This window comes from Tetrao urogallus (assembly GCF_951394365.1).
Source record: "Tetrao urogallus genome assembly, chromosome: 1".
Classification (NCBI taxonomy): domain Eukaryota; kingdom Metazoa; phylum Chordata; class Aves; order Galliformes; family Phasianidae; genus Tetrao; species Tetrao urogallus.
Genome location: NC_136813.1, coordinates 192,147,404 through 192,173,116, shown reverse-complemented (window position 1 = coordinate 192,173,116; position 25,713 = coordinate 192,147,404). Strand labels below are relative to the sequence as shown.

General features: G+C 42.6%; 1 protein-coding gene across 1 annotated transcript in view; it reads right to left on the bottom strand.

Moving 5' to 3' along the window:
* EXOC4 (exocyst complex component 4) overlaps positions 1 to 25,713 on the bottom strand; it is a gene marked incomplete at both ends in the record, with an annotated part of 395,210 nt that overhangs the window by 35,261 nt on the left and 334,236 nt on the right. The window contains one exon of the mRNA XM_079535213.1: positions 16,829 to 17,007. Coding sequence (XP_079391339.1) covers positions 16,829 to 17,007 — 179 coding nt within the window. The remainder of the gene's footprint in view (positions 1 to 16,828; positions 17,008 to 25,713) is intronic.

Genomic DNA, 25,713 nt, shown 5'->3' with positions numbered 1-25,713 from the left:
AAAGCAAAGACAAAATGAGGAGTCAAAAGTCCCAATGTATTTTGTCTGAAACAGTGCTATACATATAAGACAGATTTGTACAACTAAAGGAGTGTGACAAAGCAAAAGGAAAAGACTGCACACAGCAAAGCACCAAATTGTGCATCTTATTTTACTATGAATGACTACAGAGAAAGCCATGCAAGGAAAAGGCCATGTCAAATACAGATCCAGGAAGCAGCCTCCTTCAGCAGCTCCTCCAATCACAGCAATATGGATGAAGTTTAATTTTAACAAACCTTTCAGCTACGACATTTGTTTCCCTAGAGGGTGGCGGGGCTTTTGGATCATGCAGATTCAGGTCTGCAGAATGGGGGAAAAAAATCCATTTTTAGTCATAAAACTCTAAATACTGACAAGTTTCTATTGGTGCTGCTCCTGGAGATGGACTTGCTGTTACAGCACAGGAATGTTGCTGCAGTCTCAGGTTTGATCGTGCCAACTCGCTCCAGCAGTGGAGATGGATGGATCCATCACCTGAAATGCAAGAGTCAGCTAATTTCTGCAGTGGAGAAATATATGCACATTTTTCTGCTCTCTATAATTCATTTACAGCAATTTAAGTGAAGTGGTAATTGTATTTGTCAGTGGAGATAAGAGCAGGAGGAAGACGGGGGCAATCTGTGCTTTATTTAAAGCCTGAGTGCTTAAATTCCTCTGAGTGTTCAACTGTCCCCAGAGTGAGAACTTCTGAGTGTTCCACACCCAGAAGGTGGGAAGTTCTTCTGAGTATCCCATGTTCCCAGGGTGGGAAGTTTCTGGGTGTTCCACATCCCCAAGGTGAGAAGCTATGGGTGTTTCATGTCCTGAAGTGGGGAAGTTCTTCTGGGTCTTCCATGTTCCAGGGTGGGAAGTTCTTGGTGTTCCATGTCCTAAAGGTGGGAAGTTCTGGGTGTTTTGTATTCCCAAGGTGGAAAGTTCTATTGGGTCTTCCATGTCCCCAGGGTGGGAAGTTCTGGGTGTTGTGCATCCCCAAGGTGGGAAGTTCTCCTGGGTGTTCTGGGTGTTCTGTGTCCCCAGGGTGAGAAGTTGTGGGTGTTCCATGCCCCCAAGGTGGGGAGTTCCAGGTATTCCATGTCCCCAGGGTGGGGAGTTCTTCTGTTTGTGCTGTGTGTCCCCAGGTTGGGAAGGAAGACCCGAGTGCTGGCTTAGGAAGGTATATCCACTTCTCAAGTGATATGAAGGCCCTGAAGTATACTGTCACTTTTTGAGATCAAAAGACTTCCAGAGCCCTCCACTTGTCCTTTCTCCTTCCTCAGGCATCCAGAATGGATTGTCTCAGTGCTGAGTCAACCAAGGAGAAAATCCTATTTCTTAAAGCCTTGTTCAGGAGACGTGAACCCGTAGAAGGAGTAAGATAATCACAGCCTAAAAGGGTATTAAACAAAAGCATATTTTGGAACTTTTGTTTTGGAGACGGGCAGTTCTTTGGGCAGACACCAAGTGATGGGTGATCCCCCATAGTCATTCAACCCACCAGAACACTCTCAGCTCCCCACTTAAAGGGCAGAGGGAGGCATCTCAAACTGAAATGCTGGAAAAGCAACACCACAGATCCACAGTCATACCTATCTTCTTCTCCTCCTCCTTTATAAGTACCTTGGCCTGTTTACACCAAGTCAAACAATGAACCCTTCTAGCCAATAAAACACCCAAAGGTTGGGTAAGCAGCAGCCAACAACTTGCTCCTTAGTCCCTTATCATCCTGCAGCCTCAACAGATGAATTTCAGTTGTCCTGAGTCGTCTTCCTGTGCTGCTGGATAACAATTACAGCTTTGTTTGGAATTTCTTTTAGCTCTCTGCAAGCACAGCCAAGATATCTCACTCTGAGGAGAGGGAACATTTCATTCCAGCAAACATGAGAAAAATAAACTTAACACACTAGTTGTCACCCATGATTTCAATCATTTTGTAATTCAATGGGACGCTGGTGTCTCTTGACAGATTGTGCCTTGTAAATCGATGGATGTAAATTACTGGACCTCTGGAATATTAAACAAAACCTGCAGCGTTGCCCATAAACAAACCTCTGTATCCAATCAAGGTCTACAATAGTGCGTCCTGCTTGAGCAGAGAGGCTGTTAACAGATTTGAATGATTTAAGAGTGCAAGGAGAAAAATCAATCTAAGGTTACTGCCTCTGCTTTGGCTCCGGTGCAACCTGAGCCTGAGAAATAAACCTGCAACATGTTCACACTTTACATATAGCACTATATGCCACTGCTTTGCAGAGGGAAGAGGAAAGGTTCACAGAAAAATTTTACAACTCTGTTGGAAGAAAAACTCAGAGACATGGTCTGAAACCCTTACTGTGTCCCAGAAGTAATATTAGGGATCAGCTTGCACCTTTTCGATCTTTAATTTCTTACTCCCTTCCTCTCTGGAAAAGGAAATCCCAAAATAATCATTAGTACACACATGCAAAAGGAAATTGCTATTGGTTCAGTGCTGGACCATGCCTTTGGAGACTTGGGGTTAACCCCCATCTCTGCTGGTGACTTTTCGGAGCTCTTGGCATACCACTTTCTCTCTCCATGCTTTGGTTTGCAGTGGGTAAAACCTGGGGTGTTTTTTTGTTATCAATAAAAGCAGGATCTAAGGTCTCCTCATCTCCTATTCTTGCAGCCTTTAGAATCACAGAGTCAGTAAAGGTGGAAAAACCATTATGACCATCTAGTCCAACCATCAGCCCACGTCTGTGACCACCGTAGAGCTTGGACATGGTGTAGATTCACCCTCTAGACTCACTGCCACGTCTGCCCTTCTTTTGAACGCCTCCAGGACAGTGACTCCACCACCTCCCTGGGCAGCCTGTTTCAATGCTTCACCACTTTTTCTAATAAGTTTTTCCTAATATCCAACCTGAACCTCCCCTGGTGCATCTTGAGGCCATTCTCTCTCACCCCATCACTGTCTCCTGGGAGAAGAGACTGACTTCCACCTTGCTACAACCTCCTTTCAGGTAGTTGTAGGGAGCAATAAGGTCTCCCCTGGGCCTCCTCTTTTCCAGACTAAAATGCCTTCAGCCATCCAAAAGTAGTGGAAATCACCGGGGTATCACCTCTGCACAGCTGCATGGAGATGGCTGCATTCTGCCCTGGCAGCAGGAGATTTGCTGGAGATGAAAAGCATTAACTACAGAGAACCAGACAAAGCAAGTCAACTCAAATGTTTTTCTTTCTGTGGGAATAACTACCAGGACCCTGCTCTCAAGCCACTTTTCTCTTTGTGGTTACACATCTTTCCTTCCAATTTGATTTCCTATTGCTCTTGAGATGCTGTCTCAATCTAATTTAGAGTATAAGCTCCCCAAGGAGCAAGGGTCTTCTCTTTTTATCCTTTTGCAAAGTGCTCTGCACACCTGTGGTGCTCGAGAAATAATGAAAAACAACAACTATATGCAACCCATATGGCCACTTGGACTGGTTTCTGGCTTCAGGAGTATTATTTGTAGCTCTAAGGCATAGATCACTCACTGCCTGCCTCTAAACGCGACTGTTTGGGGATCTCAGAGCTGCAGCTCTGCAGGAAAGTAATGGAATGAGCCATAAAATCTGGAACTGGATTTTGATTTTTTTTCCCAAGCTCATGAGATTTATTTCAAAGGTACAGGAACCTGTTGATTTATCTGTAAAAAGACAGATTTTGGCTTTGACATCCTTTCCCTTACTTCTCAAGCGTGTCTGAACCTCTGGGCCTCTCAGATATGGATAACTACTGAAGATATTTACGTAGTTATTGATGCACTATTCCTTCTGACATAAATTGTTTTCTGTATAAGTTTTAAGTAGAATCATACAATCACTCAGGTTGGAAAGACCACTCAGATCATCCAGTCCAACCGTCAACCCGTGACTGTGACTGATTGAGACCATGTCCCTCAGTGTCACATGTACCTTTTTCTTGCAAACCACCAGGAACCAACGTTGGGCAGGATTAAATCTTGTGCCCAACTCTTGTGCTTACAGATGAGCCAGTGAGCAGAAGTGAGGACAGCCTGCACCTACATAAGATACACCACTGAGTCTCTCCTACACTGGATCCAACTCTTCTCTTCTAAAAAACAAGTAACCCTGAGGTGAGAAAAGTTCTGATACTGAGAACATCTCTACTACATGCAGGTGGGATGAGTATGCAGCTGAAAGTATCGATTGATAGCGAAACACTGGGAAGAACAGGGATTCTTGTTAAAGCAAAGCAAATACCAAGAAAGGACAAGCTTTAATAGGCGAGGACCTTTCAAACAACAGATGTGAGGGTGGAATTTTCTGAGTACTCAGAACTAGCCTGGCTCACCTTTTACTGCGACCGTCAGAAAATTGCTCATCAATGTTGAAGTGGAAAAGCTATTTCAACACTTCAAGGTGAAGGCAGGAGTTGGACTCAATGATTCTTGTTGGTCCCTTCCAACTTGGGATATATTATGATTCTATAGTATGACTGTTACATAGTTAGAGTTTTGCTATAAATGAATCCGGTTCTTTAGCAGAGGCAACTGTGATCATATGCAAAGAATCATACATATTATGGTTCAACTAGATGATCTCAGTTGTCTTTTCCAATCTTAATGATTCTATGACTCTATACTGGAAGATCCTTAAGGAGGGGATTTTCTCTTGCCAATCTTCTCAAGAATGGAGAAGGAAACAGAACTTAAATGCAAAATCTGAAAAAAAAAAAAGACAAAACTTGAGAGTATCCTTCCATGCCTCTGTCCTACACTCCATGGTAAAATTCAAGTGCAGGAGATGGGACAATGTAACTGTGATGGAAAAAAAGCACTGCGACCTCATTTACGATGAGTGCTGATAAGCAAGCTGGGCTGCAGCCCCCATCAGTTCAGTAAACACTAATGATGAGGAGAGCACAGACTGTCACTGGTGATAAAGAACAGGCTAAACACTCTATTAGTTTTTCATTTTACGAATTAATGTTTTTTATGGTGTGTGTACACTCGCTAGTTAATGAATTGTCTCGTTAGAGCTGTCTGCAGAGCTCCTCTCTGCCTCTGCTGGCAGACATAAATTTCAATGAGGAAATTAGCACTTTAAAAAAGGCAATAACTCCTCTAAAACTGGTTTGTTTTCCATTAGTTTCTGCAAACACGCGGCTTCAAGAAAGGGATTATCATGGAAAAAAGTCCACATCCCCTGAACTAGGGGGGCAGGACAAAAATTGTGGTGGGAGGGTCTACCTGCACTGTACAATAACCTCCTGGAAAGGTCTGGTTGCTGAACACTTTTCTTTAAATATGTGGCATTCAAGTCTGGAAAGGGCTTAGGAATTAGGTGGAAGAGAAGGGAAGGGAAGGGAAGGGAAGGGAAGGGAAGGGAAGGGAAGGGAAGGGAAGGGAAGGGAAGGGAAGGGAAGGGAAGGGAAGGGAAGGGAAGGGAAGGGAAGGGAAGGGAAGGGAAGGGAAGGGAAGGGAAGGGAAGGGAAGGGAAGGGAAGGGAAGGGAAGGGAAGGGAAGGGAAGGGAAGGGAAGGGAAGGGAAGGGAAGGGAAGGGAAGGGAAGGGAAGGGAAAAAAAGACTTTTCATTTAAAATATCTAAAAAAGGGTGTGGGTTTTTTTTTGTTTTGTTTTGTTTTGTTTTTCCCCTTAAGGAAGCATGATTGTGTAAATGCAGCTTAAAGCAAGAGAGCTATCTCATCTGAAGACTCTGAATACGTAGAGATCTCCTTTAACAGGTCAGGGATTGCTGTTCCAGTACTATTCAGATATAAAAACTACGTGAAATTTTCCTGTTTTCAGTACCTTATAATAGAACTTTCTCCTTCCTCTCCCCCTCTTTTGGGGCAAACTCTATTATGAGAGAAGCAAACTTGATTTAGAAACTTCTGTCAAGGTACAATGCAGCCAAAAATTTACCTGAAAACGAATTTCTTTCCTAATTAAAGTCAGCAAGAGCACTGCCACTGGCTTCAAATGGGAGATCTTTTAAAAACTGTCCAAAGCTGTGAATGAACGAGCGAAAAACGAGTGGAAGCAAAACAGAAAACTTCAAGATCAGCTGCTTAGCAAAAGGTCCTCAGAGCTGATGATTTCCTCTCAACTGTTAATAAAGAATGCTTCGCAGCACTCAGAATACACATAATGTACATATCACCAAATTAACAACATTTCAGCAGTGTCTGACTCCTACCATGGCGGCTCAGCTATCAGCTCAGTGGTGAGCATGGGCAGAAAAGCCAAGCATTGTGAAAACTGCAGAAACATTTGCAGGAACATGTGAAGCGAAGCAGGGGGGAACTTCAGGCATTTATGCACTGACTTAACGTGTGCTTCACCCCAGACCATTATTAGGATATGCCTTTCATAAACCACGATGTTTGACTTCTGTGACAGCTGAAAGAATAAGACAGATGGGTGATGGCCACCTGAGTTCGTAATAAAAAAGAAAAGCAACCAACAAAGAGTTATCAACCTGCACATAAGGCTATATCAGAACTAGAAAAGAAAAATCAGTGATTTCTGTTAGGACACTTAAAATGAACCATAACTAAGCCCTGAAATAAGAACAGAGGGATCAAGATGGCACTGGTACAGGTTGCCCAGAGAGGCTGTGGATGCCCCATCCATGGAGATGTTCAAGGTCAGCCTGGAGTAGGCACTGAGCAACCTGACTGAGATGTAGGTGTCCCTGTTCACTGCAGAGGAGTTGACTAAATGGCCTTTTAGTGTCCCTTCCCACTCAAACGATTTTATGGTTCTATTTTTCGCTTCTACCCTTGCTTTGCAAAACAATTTATTACTGAAGGAACAGCTTGATCAGGTGCTCAGAGCCCCGTCCGGCCTGACCCTCATAGTCTGACTTCTCCACCATTCCTGGTTATTTAAGAGTTATATTCTGCAAGACCCATGTGAGTAAAGCCAGAGGTTAGATCAGAGCAATCCTATTACATGCCCTCTGTAGCCACTGTGCAGAACGACTCACTGGTGATGTCAACGGTTGACTACGCCGCTTTCTAGTCCATCCACCTAATTTTGGAAATGATTTTGCTCCAGCCCTATAGGAAGCTGTCACCTCTTAACACACCAAGGAGGAACAGGTGGATTTACTGCTATTAATCTTTGTCGCCCACGAGTCATTCGCTTTGGAAGAGATAAACACATCCTAATGCATCAACCAACTGGTGTGGACAGCAGGCTCTTCGGAGTTATTTCCACAAAAACCCAGATTTCCTGGTATTACTCATGAGGGATCCTCATTTTAAAATGGTTTGAAAGCACTGCTAATTGGGTCACTTATTTACATGACAATCCCCTGCGTTTAAGGCTGGTGGGTGGGAGGAAAGAATGCTGGAAGAAGAGTAATTAGTGTAATCATGAGGGTAAGCTAAGTGCTGACCCAAGGCACCAGATCAATACTGGGACTGCATCCTGGTGGTGTGCTTATTGTCTGAGATAAAGAACAGTGAATGTTGAGCATCGAGGTCAGAAAAACAACGTCTCATTTTCTAACCATTAAATATTTGATGTAAAGCATGGAGGCTGGAGAAAGGAGTAACCACTAATCCATATAGACAGCTTCTCTGCAGACATTCAAAGGCACTGAAAGGCACTGGGAAATGACTTTGACAGCAAAACAAGAGCTCTTAGTTGGCTGACGACTGTGTCATTTTATTCCCTAGCAAAGCAGACCCATATCTGAACTATGAAAATTTATAGTCAAAATCATAAACCAGACCAAAATAATTTCTTAATGCTCAGGCCTTACAAAAACAGCTGTTTTGTCTTCATGAGGCCACCAGTTCCCTACTGGTTTGGAAGGTTAAACTTACCACTTTGCTGTCCCAAACAAACTTTCATTGGCTTTGTTCCTCCAGAAGCCAGCTCCACTAAGATAGTACCAGCTGGACTCTTGTCTCCTACCTGCATTGCTCTGCTCAGCTCTTGTTCAGCTTCAGGTGGTGTTAGGAGGCACAACTTTGCTTTTGGATCCAAGACAATTCTGCTGAATTGACACTCAGAGGGAAAAAAAATAAATCCCACTTTCATTTGTTAAGTCAATCCATTAAAGCTTGAGGCTCTAAGTGAAAACACATCTCTGAGCATTGCTGATGGCTCTTGGAGTCATTGATACAACAACAAACACAATTCTGCTTTTGGATCCAAGACAATTATGCTGAATTGGCACTTGGAGAGGAAAAAAAATCCCATTTTGATATTCTAATTCAATGCATTGAAGCCCAAGGCTCTCTAAGAGAAAACACATTTCTGAGCATTGCTGATGGCTCTTAGAGTAATCAATACAAGGCTTACATATGTAGAATGTCAGGATATTGCCAGACATTTAATATTTCCTCTCTGGACATCTTCTGAAAGGCCTCTGTACTCTGACACTGTTCCCTCCAATCACCTTTTACCATTCAGTAGAGAGTAACTGTGGATGCTGAACCTAAGCTCTAAATACTATCTAAGAGTTTCCAGTCTGTTTGAAGCATCTTTCCATAAGTTTAGGCACATTCGTAGCTCCTACTAAAGCTACAAATTGTGATTAATTTGGTGATTAGATATGGTTTGGTTTGGACTTAACAGATCTTCATTCTGCTGTGCTTCAGGATGGTAAAGCTTTCGTGTTCTTGCTCACGGTCCCAGCTAGGGAAACCCATGACTCAAGACTTGTCTCTTAACTAAATACCAGCCCCAGATATGTTATAGTCAACGATGGGATTTGCAGTAGTGGGAAAATGGCACTGGTCATCACTGCAACATTCAAAAGACATCAGACAAGGACCAGGATCAGCTCTGTGACTGACTAGATATGTAGATGTTATGGCCAAAAAGATCTATTCCTATCAGCTTCCCCAGACCTTCCTTCAAACCAAATATCTCCAACTAACACCAGTCTGAACCAGCTGTCCCCAGCAATGCTAACACGCTCAGCCCTGAAGAAGGACTTGACATTTTCAGGATTAGCCATGTTCATGGAACTTGAGATCGGCTCATGATATGGGCAGAGTGAACTTGTGTGTAAAACACCTCATATGCACAAAATAAGTTAACTTTATCAAACAGGCTGGATGGCAGAGATGGGGAGAGATCACACCAGGATGCTGACATCTCCCTTCATCCATCATCTCCTTCTCCACCTTCAGCACAGCTGAGATGGAAAAAAACCAAGTTGTTTTATGGAGGTCCAGAGCAACTGAGAAGGGGAACTGATCCCCTTTACAGCACCTTCAGAGCTGCACTGACTGTCCAGGTAGAGTAACAGGAAAAAATGGAATTGGAGAATGAGACTGCTTAAGAAGCGAAATGGGAAAGCTGTCATTTAGACTAAGTTATACTGCAGCAACTGGAATTCATCAAATGATACAAGCACGCATGATTTATCTTTTAAAGTTAATGGCAGATGTTTTACATTTGGAAGAAATTTGTGGCTTTTTCTGTTTTAGAAATGCAGTTTCTTTGAAATAATAATGCAGCAGCATTCAATTCTCCTGCGTGGGGTCAGGTATGTGCAGATCATCTTTAATCTGGCTTTTAAATAAGCCTCTCTATTAATAGATCTCTACAAAAAAGTTCCCCGTGAGCAATCAATACGGCAAGATGCCTTACAAGCTCGGTGACAGAAAAAAAATAAGCTCCAACTGGAGAGAAATACAGCCACATTTAAGAGCTGAATTCAGTTCATTAGAAACACCAGGGTTAAACACAAAGACCTGCCCGGGTTCACCACTGTGGTGTGGTCTGACTGCAAAATGAAAGACATCAATTTTACCACCGCGTCGGCCCTGATTTTCATTTGTGCCGAGACCCCTTTACACCACTCTGTCAGTGGAAAGGGGCCTTAAAGTGACTATAAATTACAGCTCTTTTACTCTGGCAGAGTGGTATAAAAGCGCTCCGCCATCCATTTCCAAAGGCATCACTTTCTCAAGTGTTGCGGGACACTTTCTATTAGCCATCAAAGCCTATTTCACTATGAGGAGACCCACAGAGCCAGGCAATGGGGAGGCTGACCCACAGGTGCAAAGTGGTCCAGGATAGTCTTGATTCTGTAATGGCCTTCACTAACCGTTTCAAAGTATTTCAGGATCTACAGCTGGAAAAGGCAATGCAAATGCTTGGTATTATCATTACTAAGAGCAAGCCAATGACAGAAACCTGCAGTATTTGGCAAAAAGCTGTTCTGTACGCCATTTTTTTCTCCCCTTCTTGCTTTTGGATGAAGTGGTAGCTCACCAGAACTGCCGCATGTCTGGAGGGTGAAGTGCTGCCCATCCACAGAAGAAATGGCAATGGTGTCTTCTCTATACTGCCCTGTGATTTTGGGGTGAAAGCACGCCTGAATGGAAGGAAACAACTGGCTTTTAAAGAACTGGGGATAAAGAAGTGACGAGGCTGAAGGTCTTTTTAGGTACTTCAAAAGTACCAAACTCCGTCCTTGCCAACCTAACCATAATCTGTAAAATGGGGAGAACCATACATCCATGTCCTTCCAGTTAGAAGGGTGTCCAAATGCTCAATTTGACAAGAGACTGTAATATTTTCATATTTATCATTAAAATGACATGCACTTGTATTAATCAAATGCAGTAATTAGCTCCATGCCTAATGCAAATTGTCCTTAGGTTTTCCATGTTTCTTGCCTAACACTGAGTTCTTCCCTTCCAGATAGGAAGGTCAAAGCATTGAACATCAAGAGCTTTGACAACAAAGTAATCATTGGCTTAGATTTGGTTTTAAAACAGTATGTTTTGAGTCCCTCATACTTTTGCTTTCTGCTAAGAAAACGGATAAACATACATGTATGTGTGTGATTCTCAAATATAGCAAGATTCTCACTTAACAGTATAAATCCAGGACCTTGGATGCCACAAAGAGCAACAAGCACCATACAATAAAAGCATTCAGGCTTTTGATTTTCTTTTTTCTATTTCTACTTTGATTTCAGCGTTCTCCTCATCAAGCTTTTCTTCCTGTGGTGCTCCTTGATGGACCTCCCTACTCTGAACATGGAGTTTCACAATCCGTTACTAAAGAGACTTTCCATCAGTGGACAAGGATGTGACAGGAGAGAAGTCTTTCTTGGGACTACTTCTGGAGTCCTGACAAAACTGTTAAGGTACTAAAATTGTATTAAAAATATTCCTCATTAAGGATCAGAAACGGAAAACATACCCAGAAACTGAACATGATATAATGAACAACCTTGAGTTGACAACTCTTTGATGCAAGAGTATCTGCTTCTTTATAAGCATAAGCCAATACAAGGGCAACTTCTCCATAAGCATATGCCAATACAAGGGCAACAACTTCCAACAAGCCATTGAGAAGAGAAAGGCAATCTGGATTTAAAATAAATAAATAAATAAATAAAACAGGCAGATCAGTTCATCAGAGAATATACTTAAAAATAAGAGAAGCCACCAGTTTTAAAACAAAGATTTTTCTAACACTTTTACCAGCTAACAAAACTAGTTTTATGTTTTATGAGAGCTCAGTGAAGAAGTCAAAAGGATAGTTGCAACTCACTCAGCTAATGGCTAATCTTTCATCTTCCTACCTACACGTAGCACGCAACCATCTTAGAGATGGAAAGATGGCCCTGTTTTCTTCATCATGCACAATAATTAATTCTTTGTAAAATATCCAGAGGGCTTCTGAAAGTTGAACCTCTGACAAGAGGATTAGTGCTTTTTGTATCTGCCCATGGCAAGGCTGAGAAGCAGGAGAGGAAGTGGGGAGGAAACCCTGCTTCTATTTTCATGTATAACTCATTCAAAACGTACATGACTTCCTCAATTAATTTATCCACTTCCAGCAACTTTAATCCTTAAATGGTTATTGTTAAAAAAGAAGTTTGTATTCCCTCAAAAGACAAGAGAAAAAGAAAATTACTTTGTCATATCTGACTGGTTCAGAAAATATAAAATCCAATTCTGTAGCACTGCAGATAAGGCAAGAGCTATGGAAGATCCATCAGCTTAGCAAACACTAAATAATGAAGAATGCAGAGACTGCCCAGCATGATAAAACACTCTATTAGTGAGACTGTTTTTAAATGAGTGATAATTGTGGCACATCCACAGGAAAATGTTATTGAATTTTTATCTATGGAAAGGGCTTTTTGCCAGCCAAACTGAAAAGCCACCAACATACATTCCCTTGTTCAGGATTCTCCAAAACACTTCCTATACCCGACCAGCTCTGCCTTGTGGTTTGTGAACACTGACAGCTATGTCTACAAATGGCCCATTTACAGCCAAGGAAGCTTTTCTGGGAAAGCTACCCACTTTTTGTGAGGAAGGAAAATGGGGCCACTACCACCACTTGTCGGTGGTTATTTTTTCTGGCAATGACCCCAAAATTCTGGACCCAGCCATTCTCTAAGGCCTTTGGTGATGCTCTGAGTGGTACTTCATCTCACATGACTGGGACAGAAAGGTGCCTGCAGAGACCCAAGACCTGAACCTGTGCTCTTTCTGACACTTTCCACCACTGAGAAGCAAAGGGAATTTCTCCAAACGTTGGGAAAATAAGTTACCCTGTAAAGTGAAGCACAGACACCATAGAAAACAGGATCAAACCATGACTGCAGTTAAGATGCATTCTGAATCGTTTCAACATGACAGATAGTGTTACTTTCACTGTTACTCAACAGCAATTGTGCTTGTAATTTACTGGTTGCTTTTGAACATTGAGCTGAGGTCAGCTCAGTATCCAAATCAAATTGGTTCCCCGTGCTTCTTCAGCAATGCTTTTATTGAATCACCGTGAGGTCCAACTATTCTGTTGGCCCAACATAAGGTGAGGATATAAGATAAAACCCCACTGTTGCTACCAGCATCATTACTGTTCTTGTTCAAGCATGAACACTTCAACACAACATCTTGTCCAAGGAGAAAAACAAGGAGAAGGAAGAGTTGCTCCAAGGATTATAACAACTGCCATCTGTCCAAAGTCAGCTACCAAAAAACAGAGCTGGGCGACTAATGGCCCGTCCACTTGGGTATAATGAGCCATAGATTCCAGTTGCACTGCACTGCAAGACTTGGGTTTCATCTGGGCATGTCTGAAAATCAAAGTTACTGATGCCAAAATGATAAAGCTGGCTCTGCTTCTGGCAAGCTGAGCTTGAATTGGATGGGCTTCAGTGCGTGGCAGAAACCCTCTTTATTTAGCTTTACTTTTGGTTAGGTTATTTCCTTTTCCTCCCACTCTTCCCTCTCATTCTTATTTATTCACTGCGTCTTGCAGCAATCAGATGCTCAGAAATTCAGGTGATCAAAACAGCATAGAAGAGAGTAACTCGTGTGACAGATGAGTGTTACGTTATTAACACCGCATGAACCTTTGAAACAATAGGCAGTTCTCCTTTTTCCTCCTCCCACACTTGTGTTGCTCTTCTCCTCCAGACGAGGTGGGATGGAAAGAAAAATCTCATCTCATTTTAACTCTGTTCTTTATTCTTTGTATGCTTCCCCAAAAGAATCACAACCCTCTGTAGATCACTGCAGCTTGCTGGGTTTGTAAATACGTCTGACTTATCCCACCACCTCTGCCCCATGGCATCACTTTTTACTTCTCCCATACAGATTGCAATCTATGTTCCATTTATGAGAAATACTCCACCAGGTTTCATTTATAACCATGAGGTCAATAGCCTCTATCATTTCCTAACCCTGCTCCTTCTTCCTCTTGTTTCAGATACTCCTGGCATTTGTGTTCAGACATTTCAGCGTGTTGGTATGAAGTTATTACAAAGCAAGATGAATTTTTATTGTCAGGAGGATGCTGCTAAGTAAAATACTACACTTTGTACTTTTATTTTTATTCACTGCTGTGTGTAACATCCTCTTGGAAGCTTGAAAGTCATTCTCATGCCCTTTTATGTTTGGAAACATTGATTTATTATTTTTTTTTTTTAAATTTGAGTTTCTACCAGAACCGAAATTATGAATGATGGTTTTATTTCTAACAGCCCCAACTCCTCAGCCCCAACAACTCCTCAGGTTATAAATTTCTGGGGAACTCAGCTATTGAATTTTAGTAGTATTTCTGATTCTTTTTTTTTTTTTTTTTAATAATCTTTTAAATACACATTGTGAGAGCACAGCAGTTCTTCATCTCACTCAGGTATCCAAAACACACAGTATGGCTTACAGAAATAGTAAAACTACCTGTTTTATTTTGTTAACTGTCAGCTGATTGTAAAATCTTAATTATCCTTCTGGGTCAGGGACAGCTAGAGTAAAGAGTTCAGAGGTCCTGCTTTACGCCAAGTTATAAGCCATAGGAAGGACTGTCACCCAACCAGACGATGCCCTCTTAGAGAGTCAAATAAATCCTAATACTGTCACAGAAAAGCAGTGTTGTCAAGGGGCAACTATTTTAACTGAGATATAACACCATGATTTTTCCTATCCAGCACTGCCAGGTTTCCCTCATCATTTCCCCAGAAGTGATTTTTCAGTGCCCATAGTCCTCGGGAGGCATCCCCCAATACTCTGCTCTCCTAGAGCCTGCATTTGTACAGCAGACTTCATACAAAGTTCAGGATGGTGTCCTCACCATCTCCCCATGTGCCCTGGTGCCCTAAGAAGCGGTGTGGAATTTGTTATTTAGTGCTTTGATCTTCTCTGGATCATTCCCAAAGAGATGGCCAGCGTGGCTGGTGGGTGCAGGTGAAGAAGTTTGCAAAACATGCTGATTTCATACTGTGTTAAGAACAATTATGGGGTCTCCTCCAAGTAGAGTTGGTGTTGGACTGCTAGAAAGCTGCTTTGGACTTTCCTAGCTTTGTTTTGTTACACAAAAGTTTAAGATGGGCAAAAGTCAGCATGTCTGACATATGGACCTACTGTTAACCTAACTGATTAACCTAACCTGGACACTTACGATTAAATCAACAGCTACAAAAATGGGCATGTATAACCCGGACTATCAATTATTACTGATTCTCTTCAATAATTGAATCTATGACATAGTATTACAATGATAAAGATGCTTCTTCCCACAGATAAGCTGCACACAGACAATGTTCAATGGAATGCTTGTGGGCATGGTGGCCATGGGCTGATGGTTGGACTAGATGATCTTAGTGGTATTTTCCAACCTTAACGATTCTGTATTTGTAAAATTCACTGTGATACATTATAGGGATCTAAGGAAATGTGAAATGCTATAAAAAAATGCACGAGCTCCTCCCCAGGGAGAACATTTAGTAGAGGACAACTATTGGGAATGTCTTGATAAGCAGCTGAGATGCAAACCCTTGGTCCTAAGAAGAGCTTAGTTCTGTGTCAGCTCAGCGAAAGGTGAATCCTTGTGAGATATAAGACATATAAGGAGATCTGTTGCTTAACATATAAGCAAAACATTGTGTAATTGATAAAAGTGTATGGTACTGATAAAGTCTTTCTCTTATCTATAAGTCTGTTTTAAGCAACCAGAGGATGACTGGGAGAGTGCACTGCTGGAGGGCTGATGAGCTACTGATTTTAAACAAGGGGGAAGAGTAATAATCACACTTAGCTGCATCCCATGGGCTGCCTTGCTGCTGCTATGAAATGTGACAGCGGCAGCTCTTAGGTCAAAGACATCACCTCTGGTACGATGCTGCATTTTGAACACCATCTATTGACATTCACTACACTGAGGCACTCAGCGATGTGCAAACAGCAGCTCTGTCATACTGCATATGGAATATTATTCATAAACAGCTTTTTTTGTGTGTGTGTGTGATTAAAACAGCTTAATGTGCTTTTGTCGGAGCAGCAGAGCTGTGCTCTGTTTATGCTGAGCTCCACTTCTGGACACAGACACAACCCTCCTGTGGTGACCCTATGCACACAACGCCAATGATGGTGATAAGAGAAGAAGCAACACCGATCACGTCTCTGACACTTCCCAGACAGAAAAAAAACCCTAATCTCAGAGGGAAAGAACTGAAAGTGGAAGCAAAGAGAAGTAAAATGATCTCACAAAGGTAGCACCGGCAATCCCTGACAGCCAGGAGCAGAAGTGACATCTCCAGGCTCCCTTGGCTCTGCCCTTCCTGCCCCCTGGTTCACCAGGGGCTGCTTTTGCCTTTGCAGACTGAGCAGCACTGCCCCAGTGACACGCACATTAGGGTACTCCTCGTTAAGAGCTGCTCAGTTTCTCCACTGAATTTATAATACGTATATTTTTAAATATTCAGTGATCTAGCAACGCTTGAAAGAAATTGAAACCTGTTTCAGCACTGTGGAGTGTCATTAGCAGGGATTGCTGAAAAGCTCAAGCCTTGAAAGACCCATCAGAGCTTCTGCTAGAAGTGATGCTCCTGGCACCCTGGCACCACAGGCTGAGAGATGTCACACCACACGTTCACCAAGAAGAAAGAGATGGAGCTGCTTTGCTTTTTGCTCTCCTCTGACATAAGCCACCTTTGAAATCAAGAAGTCAAGATGCTCCCTCCTGCTAAAAAATCACATAATTATGCTGGTTTCCAGCTCTATGACAAAGGAGCTACATGTGTGCTTGCAGCCCAGAAGGCCAAGCTCATCCTGGGCTGCATCAGCAGAGGGGTGGCAGCAGGGCAGGGAAGTGGTTGTCCCCTTCTGCTCTGCCCTTGTGAGGTCATACTGTGTCCAAGCCTGGGGCCTCCAGCACAAGTAAATCACTGAGTAGGTCCAGGGTAGGCTACTAAGATGATCAGAGTCCCATTCCATGAACGGAACCCTGGGCAACAAGGTCTATGGGAAGTGTCCTTGCCCATGACAGGAGGCTGGAAAGGGATGGGCTTTGATGTCCCTTCCAACCCACTCCATTCTGTGATTCTGTGCGTCTGTACTTACTCTGGGCAGCTGAGAGGTTGGAGAAGGCTGCCTTGGTGCGACCTGCTAACCACTCCAGGCTCTCGTGCATGTTGGCCAAAGCCTTGAGGTCGCTGACATCCCGCAGGATCTCCTGTTGGGGGATGAGTTTATCTCCCAGGTTGCCAATGAGAACTTCTGACTCTTTGCCGAAAGCAGCCCTGAAATTCAAAGCAAAGCCACCCTCAGACAGACAGCACAGGTCAGCCAAGTGGGAGACACTGGTTCCACCATGGAGAAGGTCAAACCATCCAGTGCAAAACACCCCCAGGGCAGCATCGCAGGAAGCTCACCTTGTGAAGGTTAACAAATCTCATCAAAGTGAACAAAACACGTCATATTATGCAGATCCTGACCCCCTCTGTCTCGGGCAATGTTTGTCTACCATTCTCCCTTTACCCACAATCTCCGAATTTCATTTCGTTCTCAAACTTCATCCCAATCAATTCCCACACTCTTTTCTCCCAGCATTTACACCCTTCCCACACATGCAGGTGATTTCAGAACCTCCTTGCGGTATATAACAAATAACTCACTCGTGGTGTTTTTCACCTCTCCTCGTAAATCAGCTCTTCTAGTCCCTGCGTCAATCTTTTTCGTACATACATCAAAATACACCTCCTGCAAAGTGTGGTGGCTTATCACGACAAACAGACAGAGAAATGATTCTGAATATTAGTCAGTGCATTATTTTGCCTCTACAGATAACAGTTGGTGAAAAATGACCACCAAGACAAATGTGCTCACCGCACAGAAACTGAAAAAGCTCTTTCAAGGTGCGTTGCCACTCACTCCATCTTATGCTCCATCTATTGCACTGAGATTTAGCTTTATAATACTCGTCTTCATGAAGCACTCCGTCTGGCAAAATACCAAAGCATCTCCATTGCTTTTGCAGGCAAGAGGAGCCTTCTTCCTTCATGACTTTTTGTGTGCCATTAGGATGGAGAAAATCAGGTGACAGCTCCACCATCTATTTACAGTAGCCCCTGGATGAAACCAAGAGCGTTTTATTGAAAGGCAGCATGCTTACCATGGTGCTCAGTACTCTGTTCCCATCATTAGCTGCTCTTTTTAGGCATCTGCATTCCACTTTCGTTCAACACTGCAAAACTTCACTTCATGTCATTAGCTCCTTTATGAACTTACAATGAGGAATCATGCTGCTGAGCATAATAGCTGCAACGAACTGCAGCAAAATAATCCCATCAGTGGCATTTTATATACTATCTAAGCAGCTTTACTGCCAGCATCTCACTAGATTTGTGGGACTTCACTGTCATTGAGGGAAAAAAAAAAAAAAAAAAAGAACAACCCTGAAACGGCTTTAAGTTGCTCAATGGAATCCATTAGTGGCAAAATAAATAAATAAATAAATAAGTAAAAGTAGCCTTCATTAAAAAACTATCTTGGATGATTTTCTTCTCTGACTACAGAAAATACGTTGCTTTAGGCTGTATACTGGATTCTACAGTTTCAGAGAGAAATTTGCCTATTGGTTGTGTTTGAGGACTGAGACACAGTACCATCTTGCTTTATTTGCCTAGGGAAGCGGCGGAGTCACCATTCCTGGAGGTGTTCAAGAAATGTGGAGATGTGGCACTGAGGGATGTGGTTTAGTGGGCATGGTGGGGTTGGACTTTGTCACCTTGGAGGTCTCTTCTAACCTTAATGATTTTGTGATTCTGTGAGTAGGCACATTGGGAATGGGTTGATGGCTGGACTGGATTTTCTCATGGGTCTTTTCTAACCTCAGTGATTCTATGAGTTTATCTCCAGCTCCAGTGCAATATGGCAGTGGTAATTCAGCTGGTCTCCCTCTCCATAAAATGGGCTTAATAAGACTTTCTGGTGACTGGAAATAGATTAAATCCTTTGTGCACTTCTGGGAAGGTCTTAACAAGCTTCCCTGCCTGAGCATTTCTAAGATATCAGTGACAGGCAGCAAAGTTTTGGGTAGTGGGGACAGGCTGAGTGACTCACCAAAGTTCCAACCCACAGTGGTCAAGCTCATAGCCAGGTTTGACCATTTTTTGTTCTGCAGTGCATGGGGAGGTTCAGGTTGGATAGTAGGAAAAAACTTGTACTCCAAAAGAATGTTCAAGCACTGTAATAGGCTGCCCAGAGTGGTGGTGGAGTCACCGTCACTGGAGGTGTTGAAGAAGATGGAGATGCGATACTTAGGGACATGGTAGGCAACACTGGTGGTAGGAGGGCAGTCGGACAAGATGATCTTTGAGATCTTTTCCAACCTCAGTGATTCTATGATTCTGGGATCGTTCATTCAAACAAAACCCGTTACTGGATTTTACAAGAGGCATGAAACACCTCGCTCAGCTCTACCACCTACGTGCATTCAGATGTCCTCTTCTGTTCCTGGGAAGCTGAAGGCATTTCACCGATGTGTTTTTCCCACCCAAGCTGAACCACTCCTCGTGATTTACACTATCAAATGCATCGATTACTCGGAAAAGTTAAGAAATGAAACATTTGGTGAATTTCTACCTTCACTAGCTTCACAAAGCACAGTAGAGAAAGCACATGTTTGTGAATCATAATCTGAGAGCTGTCAAATGTGGAGTCACCAACATAGCACTGCCCACAACCAGGCTTAGAAGCTGGGTTTGCTCACAGGGACAACTCTGCTGCCTTCCCACACGCAAAGAGAAAAAGGTTTGGCAGTGCTCTGGATGGACAGCCTGTACATGAATAATACAGTGCTTCCAAGCAGGCTGGAAAAAAAATGGAATCTACGTAATACAAAGCTTAGTGTATTTCCTATTTTTACCCCTGGGAGGAATATGAATAAAGTTTTCTATACTCCAAAACGCTGTTGGGATAAATGTACTTCTGACTCTCTCTTACACAAGAACAGAAGTTTGTGCCAAAAGCACAGCAAATACATTTAATTGTTGGGTTGCTTCTTTTTGAAATACAGATCCTCGGCTGCAGAAACCTCAACTCCCTTTCACACAAGCTGAAACCTATAACAGAGACAGCCTTCAGCAAGCAGCTCCCTTTTAAAGAGGACTTTAAAGTGTCCTCGTGGATTCCACTAATTTAATTTTCAACCTACTGTTAGCAAGTGTTCAAGAAAGCTTGAAGAAAACTGTTGCTATTTGGGATGCTTCCTTCAGAGAATATGTTTGTCTTCATTAAATTTGCAAAGCTAAATGTTTAATGATAAGGATATATTTAAAAAAAACCACTCAAATCAATTGAATATCCAACCTTAACTCTGAAAATCAGACCTTTGATTCCCATACTGTTTTCCAGCCAGTATTTTTTCAGACTCATTTACATCTAAAAGCATTTATCTAATATAGAGACAGACATACAAACCTATCTGCAGCCACTTTACACATTTAACTTACGAGTTTTGGATGGTTGAGTTGGTACCCTTGGTTTGAATTACCACGACTTTGAAAAATCAAATCCTGTTGTAACTTAACTACAAATTTCCTTTGGATTTTGCCAAAGCTTTCCAATAGGAAAAACAAAAAAGACACTTCAGGTTTTGGTGAGCACTCAGAGATGGAATTTCCAGCAAGAAAATCTCATAACCAAGCGGTTCATCATGGAGTGTTTTACAGAACTGGAACAAAAGGCAATGCTCCACACTCCTGCAGTTAATTCAGGTGTGTATATACTGATGCTCAAGACAGAGATCAATACTGCACATCAACTACACAGTAAATAAAGAGAATTCAGGTATATTTCTGCACTGCCCAGCTTTTTCTATATGGGAGCTCTTTAAGAGTGTGTGATGCTAGTGCCACAATGCTTTGCTGCCTTTTTGGTCTTGATTCCTATGGGATTTGTATGTGCCACGAGAGTGTTCACTCTTACATTTCTGCTTTGTCAGAGGACAGTTGTGCTAGCTAAATCCTTGGATTAACAAAGCACTTGATTTAGTTTCCCTTTGTTAAGCCATTAATTTCCATGTATTTTTTTTCTCTCCAACACAGTGGCCAGTGACATGTCAGCACCAGATCCACTCTGTTCTCATGGATGCTGCCCAGAAAGCACAGTGCATCTCAGTTACCAGCAGCGATGGGGAGAAATTGTGGTTTCCTTGAACAGTTTTCTACAGACAAATCATCTTCCCTTCTTCTCCTTCAGAAATCAAGAGCAATAGCGATGCATTTAAGGGATGAGCTGTTAATAAAATCAACCAATCTACTGAGCTGAACCGACTGGAAACACAGGGACTGATGACAGCATGTGAGGCTTCCCTCCCAGCATATATGGGAGGACGAGAAGTTTGTACATTAGGGAAGAAGGGCCAGGGAAGAGCATATGTGATAAATTAAGATGACCTGGGCGACATTTAAGGCACTCTGACAGTGCCAGAGAGGAGCTGAAAAGCAGCCAAGTGTCCACATTAATATGGCAGAACGAGGGAGGAGGTCTCTGATGTACCCTTGGCAGCGGCTTTGCATTTGCTTATTGCTCCTCTCTCTTTTCTCTGCCAAGAAATTAGCTTCAATTATCCCTTCTGCAAATAAGGCCAAGGAAGCAGCTCCCTTGGAGGGGGCATGGAGCTGCAGGAGGTGGGGAGGCAGCAAGAAACTCCCCTTGTAATGACCCTATGAACACACTGACCCGATGAGGACCTCCTGTCCTTTCCCACACCTTCTTGACCTCAGAGAGATGCTCTCCACTGAGCACTGACTGCTTGCAGAGAAGAAAAAAAGCAAATTTAAATCAAGGCTAAGAGCAGCGGGTAGAGCTATGGCTATCTGGAAATATCCTAAAATTAACTACTGAACCATTAACAGGACAAAGATACTTTGTTTTCTATTCCTGCAACTTAGCCATAGGGTCAATGCTTTAAAAACTGTATATAGAAACTATGCAGACAGATCTCCCCTGAATCGATTCAAAGAAATTCTTATTATGTTCTTATTTATAAAGCAAAGGAGAAGAAAAATGGCTTGTTGCTTCATACTGCACCGGAATTTGTTCAACAATCATAAAGAAATTGTGCAAGCACCAAAACAAACAACCCACGTGGGTTAATTTCTGCCCAAGAAGCCATCCGCAATGATTCGCTGCCACCAGAACAATAAAACCAAGCCCAGCCCTATTTCTACACAAGCTGTGGTTTCACTTGTTTCAAAGATTCAACACCTCGAGGTATTTTAAAAATTCAGCACAAGAACTTTTTTTTTTGTGTGTTGCAGCACATCCAAACAGCATTGTAGTCATGATGAAAAGATGCTGCAGAGAATCCTCGGCGGATATAAATTCACTCTGCCAACCTACAGTATTCAGCTTTAAAGGACTGAAGATCCAGCCCAGCCTAAAGTCAACCCTGATTTGAGGTTCGGTGGGATTTGCAAAGCCCTGACAACAATCTGTGCATCTCTATTAGGGAGCAGGGTGATGGGTGCCAGCTCCTCATCTCTGCTAGGAAGTCGTAACACCATTGAGAAACAGACACTGCTAATGGACAGTTATAAGCTGTAACATTACATGCCATCGTCTCACATTTATTTGACTATTCTGGTCTTGTTAGGTTTGTATTATATAATTTATCACAGCAGACAAGGGTGTGACTTGGAGTATAATTGCGTAGTTCTAATGATGGGATTTAATGTTACTGAATCTTGTGAATGTAGGAGTTGTTGTTAAACATTTGCAGAGAAGCTGAATCTCCACATTCTTGCTCTGCCTTCCCTCTCCAGGTAGGAGACACACATATCACCCAGAAGGGTACCATGGCAGAGCTGAACACTGCTGCACTCATTTCAATAGATATTGCAATCTGTAGGATTAATGAATCTGAAGTTAAGACATTCTTCTGGGATTCAGGTCGAGAACACAGATAATCCTCCAGTGTCCCCATCCCAAATTAATCAAAACACCCAAATCCAGCACAAATCTCCCCAAACTTCTCTGCCTTCACAAGAAAAGCAAAAGCAGAAGGGAACTTCTCAGATAAGGGGAGGCCATGTGAAGATCACAGCATCATTTGAGTTGGAAGGGACCATTAAAGTCCACTCAGTCCACGCGTTCGCCCTATTTTGTACCTCTCAGATAAGACCCAGCAGCAATAGGATTTCTCATCAGTTCTGCTCATCACGAAAACATTCAGACACATTTTTCTACAGGATTTGAGAAGAGATCTGGAAACTCATTTCACATAAAGGAGCAGATTGTCATCAAATGAAAATGACTCACACCTACAGTATACCGAGATTTGTAGTCCCAGCAGAGGAAAAAGAAGGTCTACGGAGACGGCTGCCAATCTTCCACAACCATTTTTTTACCCTTTTTGTATTATGAACACAATAAATAGAGCCTGAAAAGCTGAAGAGGAAAAGCTTTTATTCTCAAGAGAGAAAAAGACAAGAAAAGAGAGACAGGGAAGCCACTGCTGAAAACAGGGGAGAAAGCTAAGAAGTAAAGAAAGGGAAAAGCCTTCCTTGAAACATCAAGGCTCCAGCATCAAAAGACAATAAGAATAATGGAAAGCTCCAAACCTAACGCATCAAAAGACATCTATCTGACAGCAGATGGATTAACCTAGGACTCAGCTTTTGACAAAGACCCTTGCTAGTTTCTTCTGTCTGCCCAGAGAGAGGTGGAAGAAGGGAAGAACACCCAATCCCAGGGCAGAGAAGAACACTGCTCTTGTCTTTGCAGCTCTCACCTTGCACACCAACAGAAGAGCTTGCAGCTCCAATGCAAATTGCCCCAGCTCATTTCTGGTTGGAAAAGACCTCCAAGATCATCAAATCCACTCTCACTCACTAAACCATGTCCCTCAGTGCCAAGAGTCCACTTTTCTTGAATACCTCCAAGGATGATGACTCCACCAGCTTCCTCGGCAGCCTGTTGGCACAGACTTATGCCACATCTTCCATTTATGCAATGGAAAATGTAAAGGATGCCAGTCCCCTTGGAAGCAGCTGAACCAATTCAAGCTGTGATCAAGAGCAGACACCGAACTTGTACAACACCAATTTCATGAACTTGCATGAATTTCAAGACTGGAGGATATACTTTTTGCCATGCACTCTCGTCAGACTTTCTTTATCCCATTCTCACTCTCATCCAACTTATCCAACTTGTCCAAGCCATCTGTCTTGTCCAGTTGTGTAATATTTCCAGTGTACTCCCAAATTTTCATGCAGGCTCCAGTTTTCCATTGGAAATACTGTTAGAGAACTGCATTGCCTGAATCAAGGGAGGAGAGGTGATCCTATTAAGCAGCTAGGATAACATAACTATCCTGACCAAAGCCATTTGGGATCATTTGGTGAAGGATCTGCTGCTGTACAGGCATCCTTCCATGCTGCTTCAATACACCCCTTCCTTTTGGTGCAGAGTGCGTGAGTTTGACTGTCTGCAGGTGAGCTGGAGAGGCAGCAGGCAGCTGTTGCACTCTGGCCCTGCAGTCAGGGTTATTAATAGAATCACAGAATCATTAAAGTTGGAAAAGACCACTGAGATCATCTTGTCCAATGGTCTATCCAACCATGCCTATTAAACCACATCCTTCAGTGCCACATCCACTCCCTTCTTGAAAACTTGAAAATTCTCATTGTTTTCCTAATTTTCAACAGAAAAGCAAAGGCAGTGAGAAGAAAATGCATGTGGTAAAAGAAGACACTGAGAACTGTGGTTTTATTTTATTGCTACACCAGCTGCAGCCTGAGAATCTGCTCCTAAGCTTGGTGTTCAGCATTCTGCTGGAACCCAAAGATGAAAAGAAGTGAAATCATTCCATCCTCCTCCTAACGCAGATTGGGTGTCCCAGATCTGCAACCGTAATAATCTGTGCTGTGGGGTGATCTTGAAATCAACTTGGGGTTTCCAGGCAAACACAAACTGCAAGCCTGCCTCCCTCAGCTCCCCAAACCCACAATTTCTCTTGGGTGCAACATGTCCTTGCTACTTGCAACCCCTTCTGCTGCAGAGCTGCAGTGAAAACCAGGAATTTCTGCTGTAACTCGAGTGTGACCAGATCTGAAGCTCTTTTCACATTGCTTTTCCTCGTCAAAGGCAAACCTGGAAATCGTACATCTCTGGATTTTATCACCAACATATCTGATTCAGTAATGAACTGAAGGGTAACCTTTATCAAGCGATAAGGGCAGCATATTTCACACTCACCCCACTGCCAAATAGCCTTCAGAGCTTTAAAAACTAATTATATGAATAGAGGCACGACTTTTCTTTCCTTTCTCCCCTTGCCAAGTTCTGAGCTACTATAATATGCTCAATCAGGTCCCTTTGTCTGGCCAGCCATGCCAGAATGTTAATGGGGAGATTCTGCTAGTATCCAACCCTGCCTTTTGACACGCATTCGCAAAAGAGAGTGGCAGGTTAAGACAACAGAATCAATCACTGTCAACACAGATACGCACGAGGATTTTTTTTTGCAAAGGCACTGCGTTTGGATTCTTCCTTTTAATTAAACAAATGAGTTACAGGAAAGCTGAGGAGGCAGAGAGAAAGAAAACAGTGCACCGGTAACTCTTCCTGCCACGGTCTAAAAAAACCAGTTGTAAACTTTCAGGACATGTTTAATTCAGCAACACTCATCAGACTGAGTGGGTGAACACATGGGTTTCTATGTATTAACTTTTAAATATCTTGGGTGGGCTCTGTATCACAGAGATGACCCTAACCAAGATATCTGCAATACCCATTTCCCTTTGGCTCTGCAGCTGCCTTCAGGCAGTGAGAGCTATGGCAGAATTATTCCCATCATCAGCAACGCCGAGAGGGAAAGAAAGAAGCAACAGCAGCAAAGAATTCATGTTTCTCTGTATTAGGAGAAAGTCTGAAAAAAAAGTGTGCTTAAATGGAAAGAAGATGACAAAAATTGGACAAGCAATTAATTTTATTTTGAA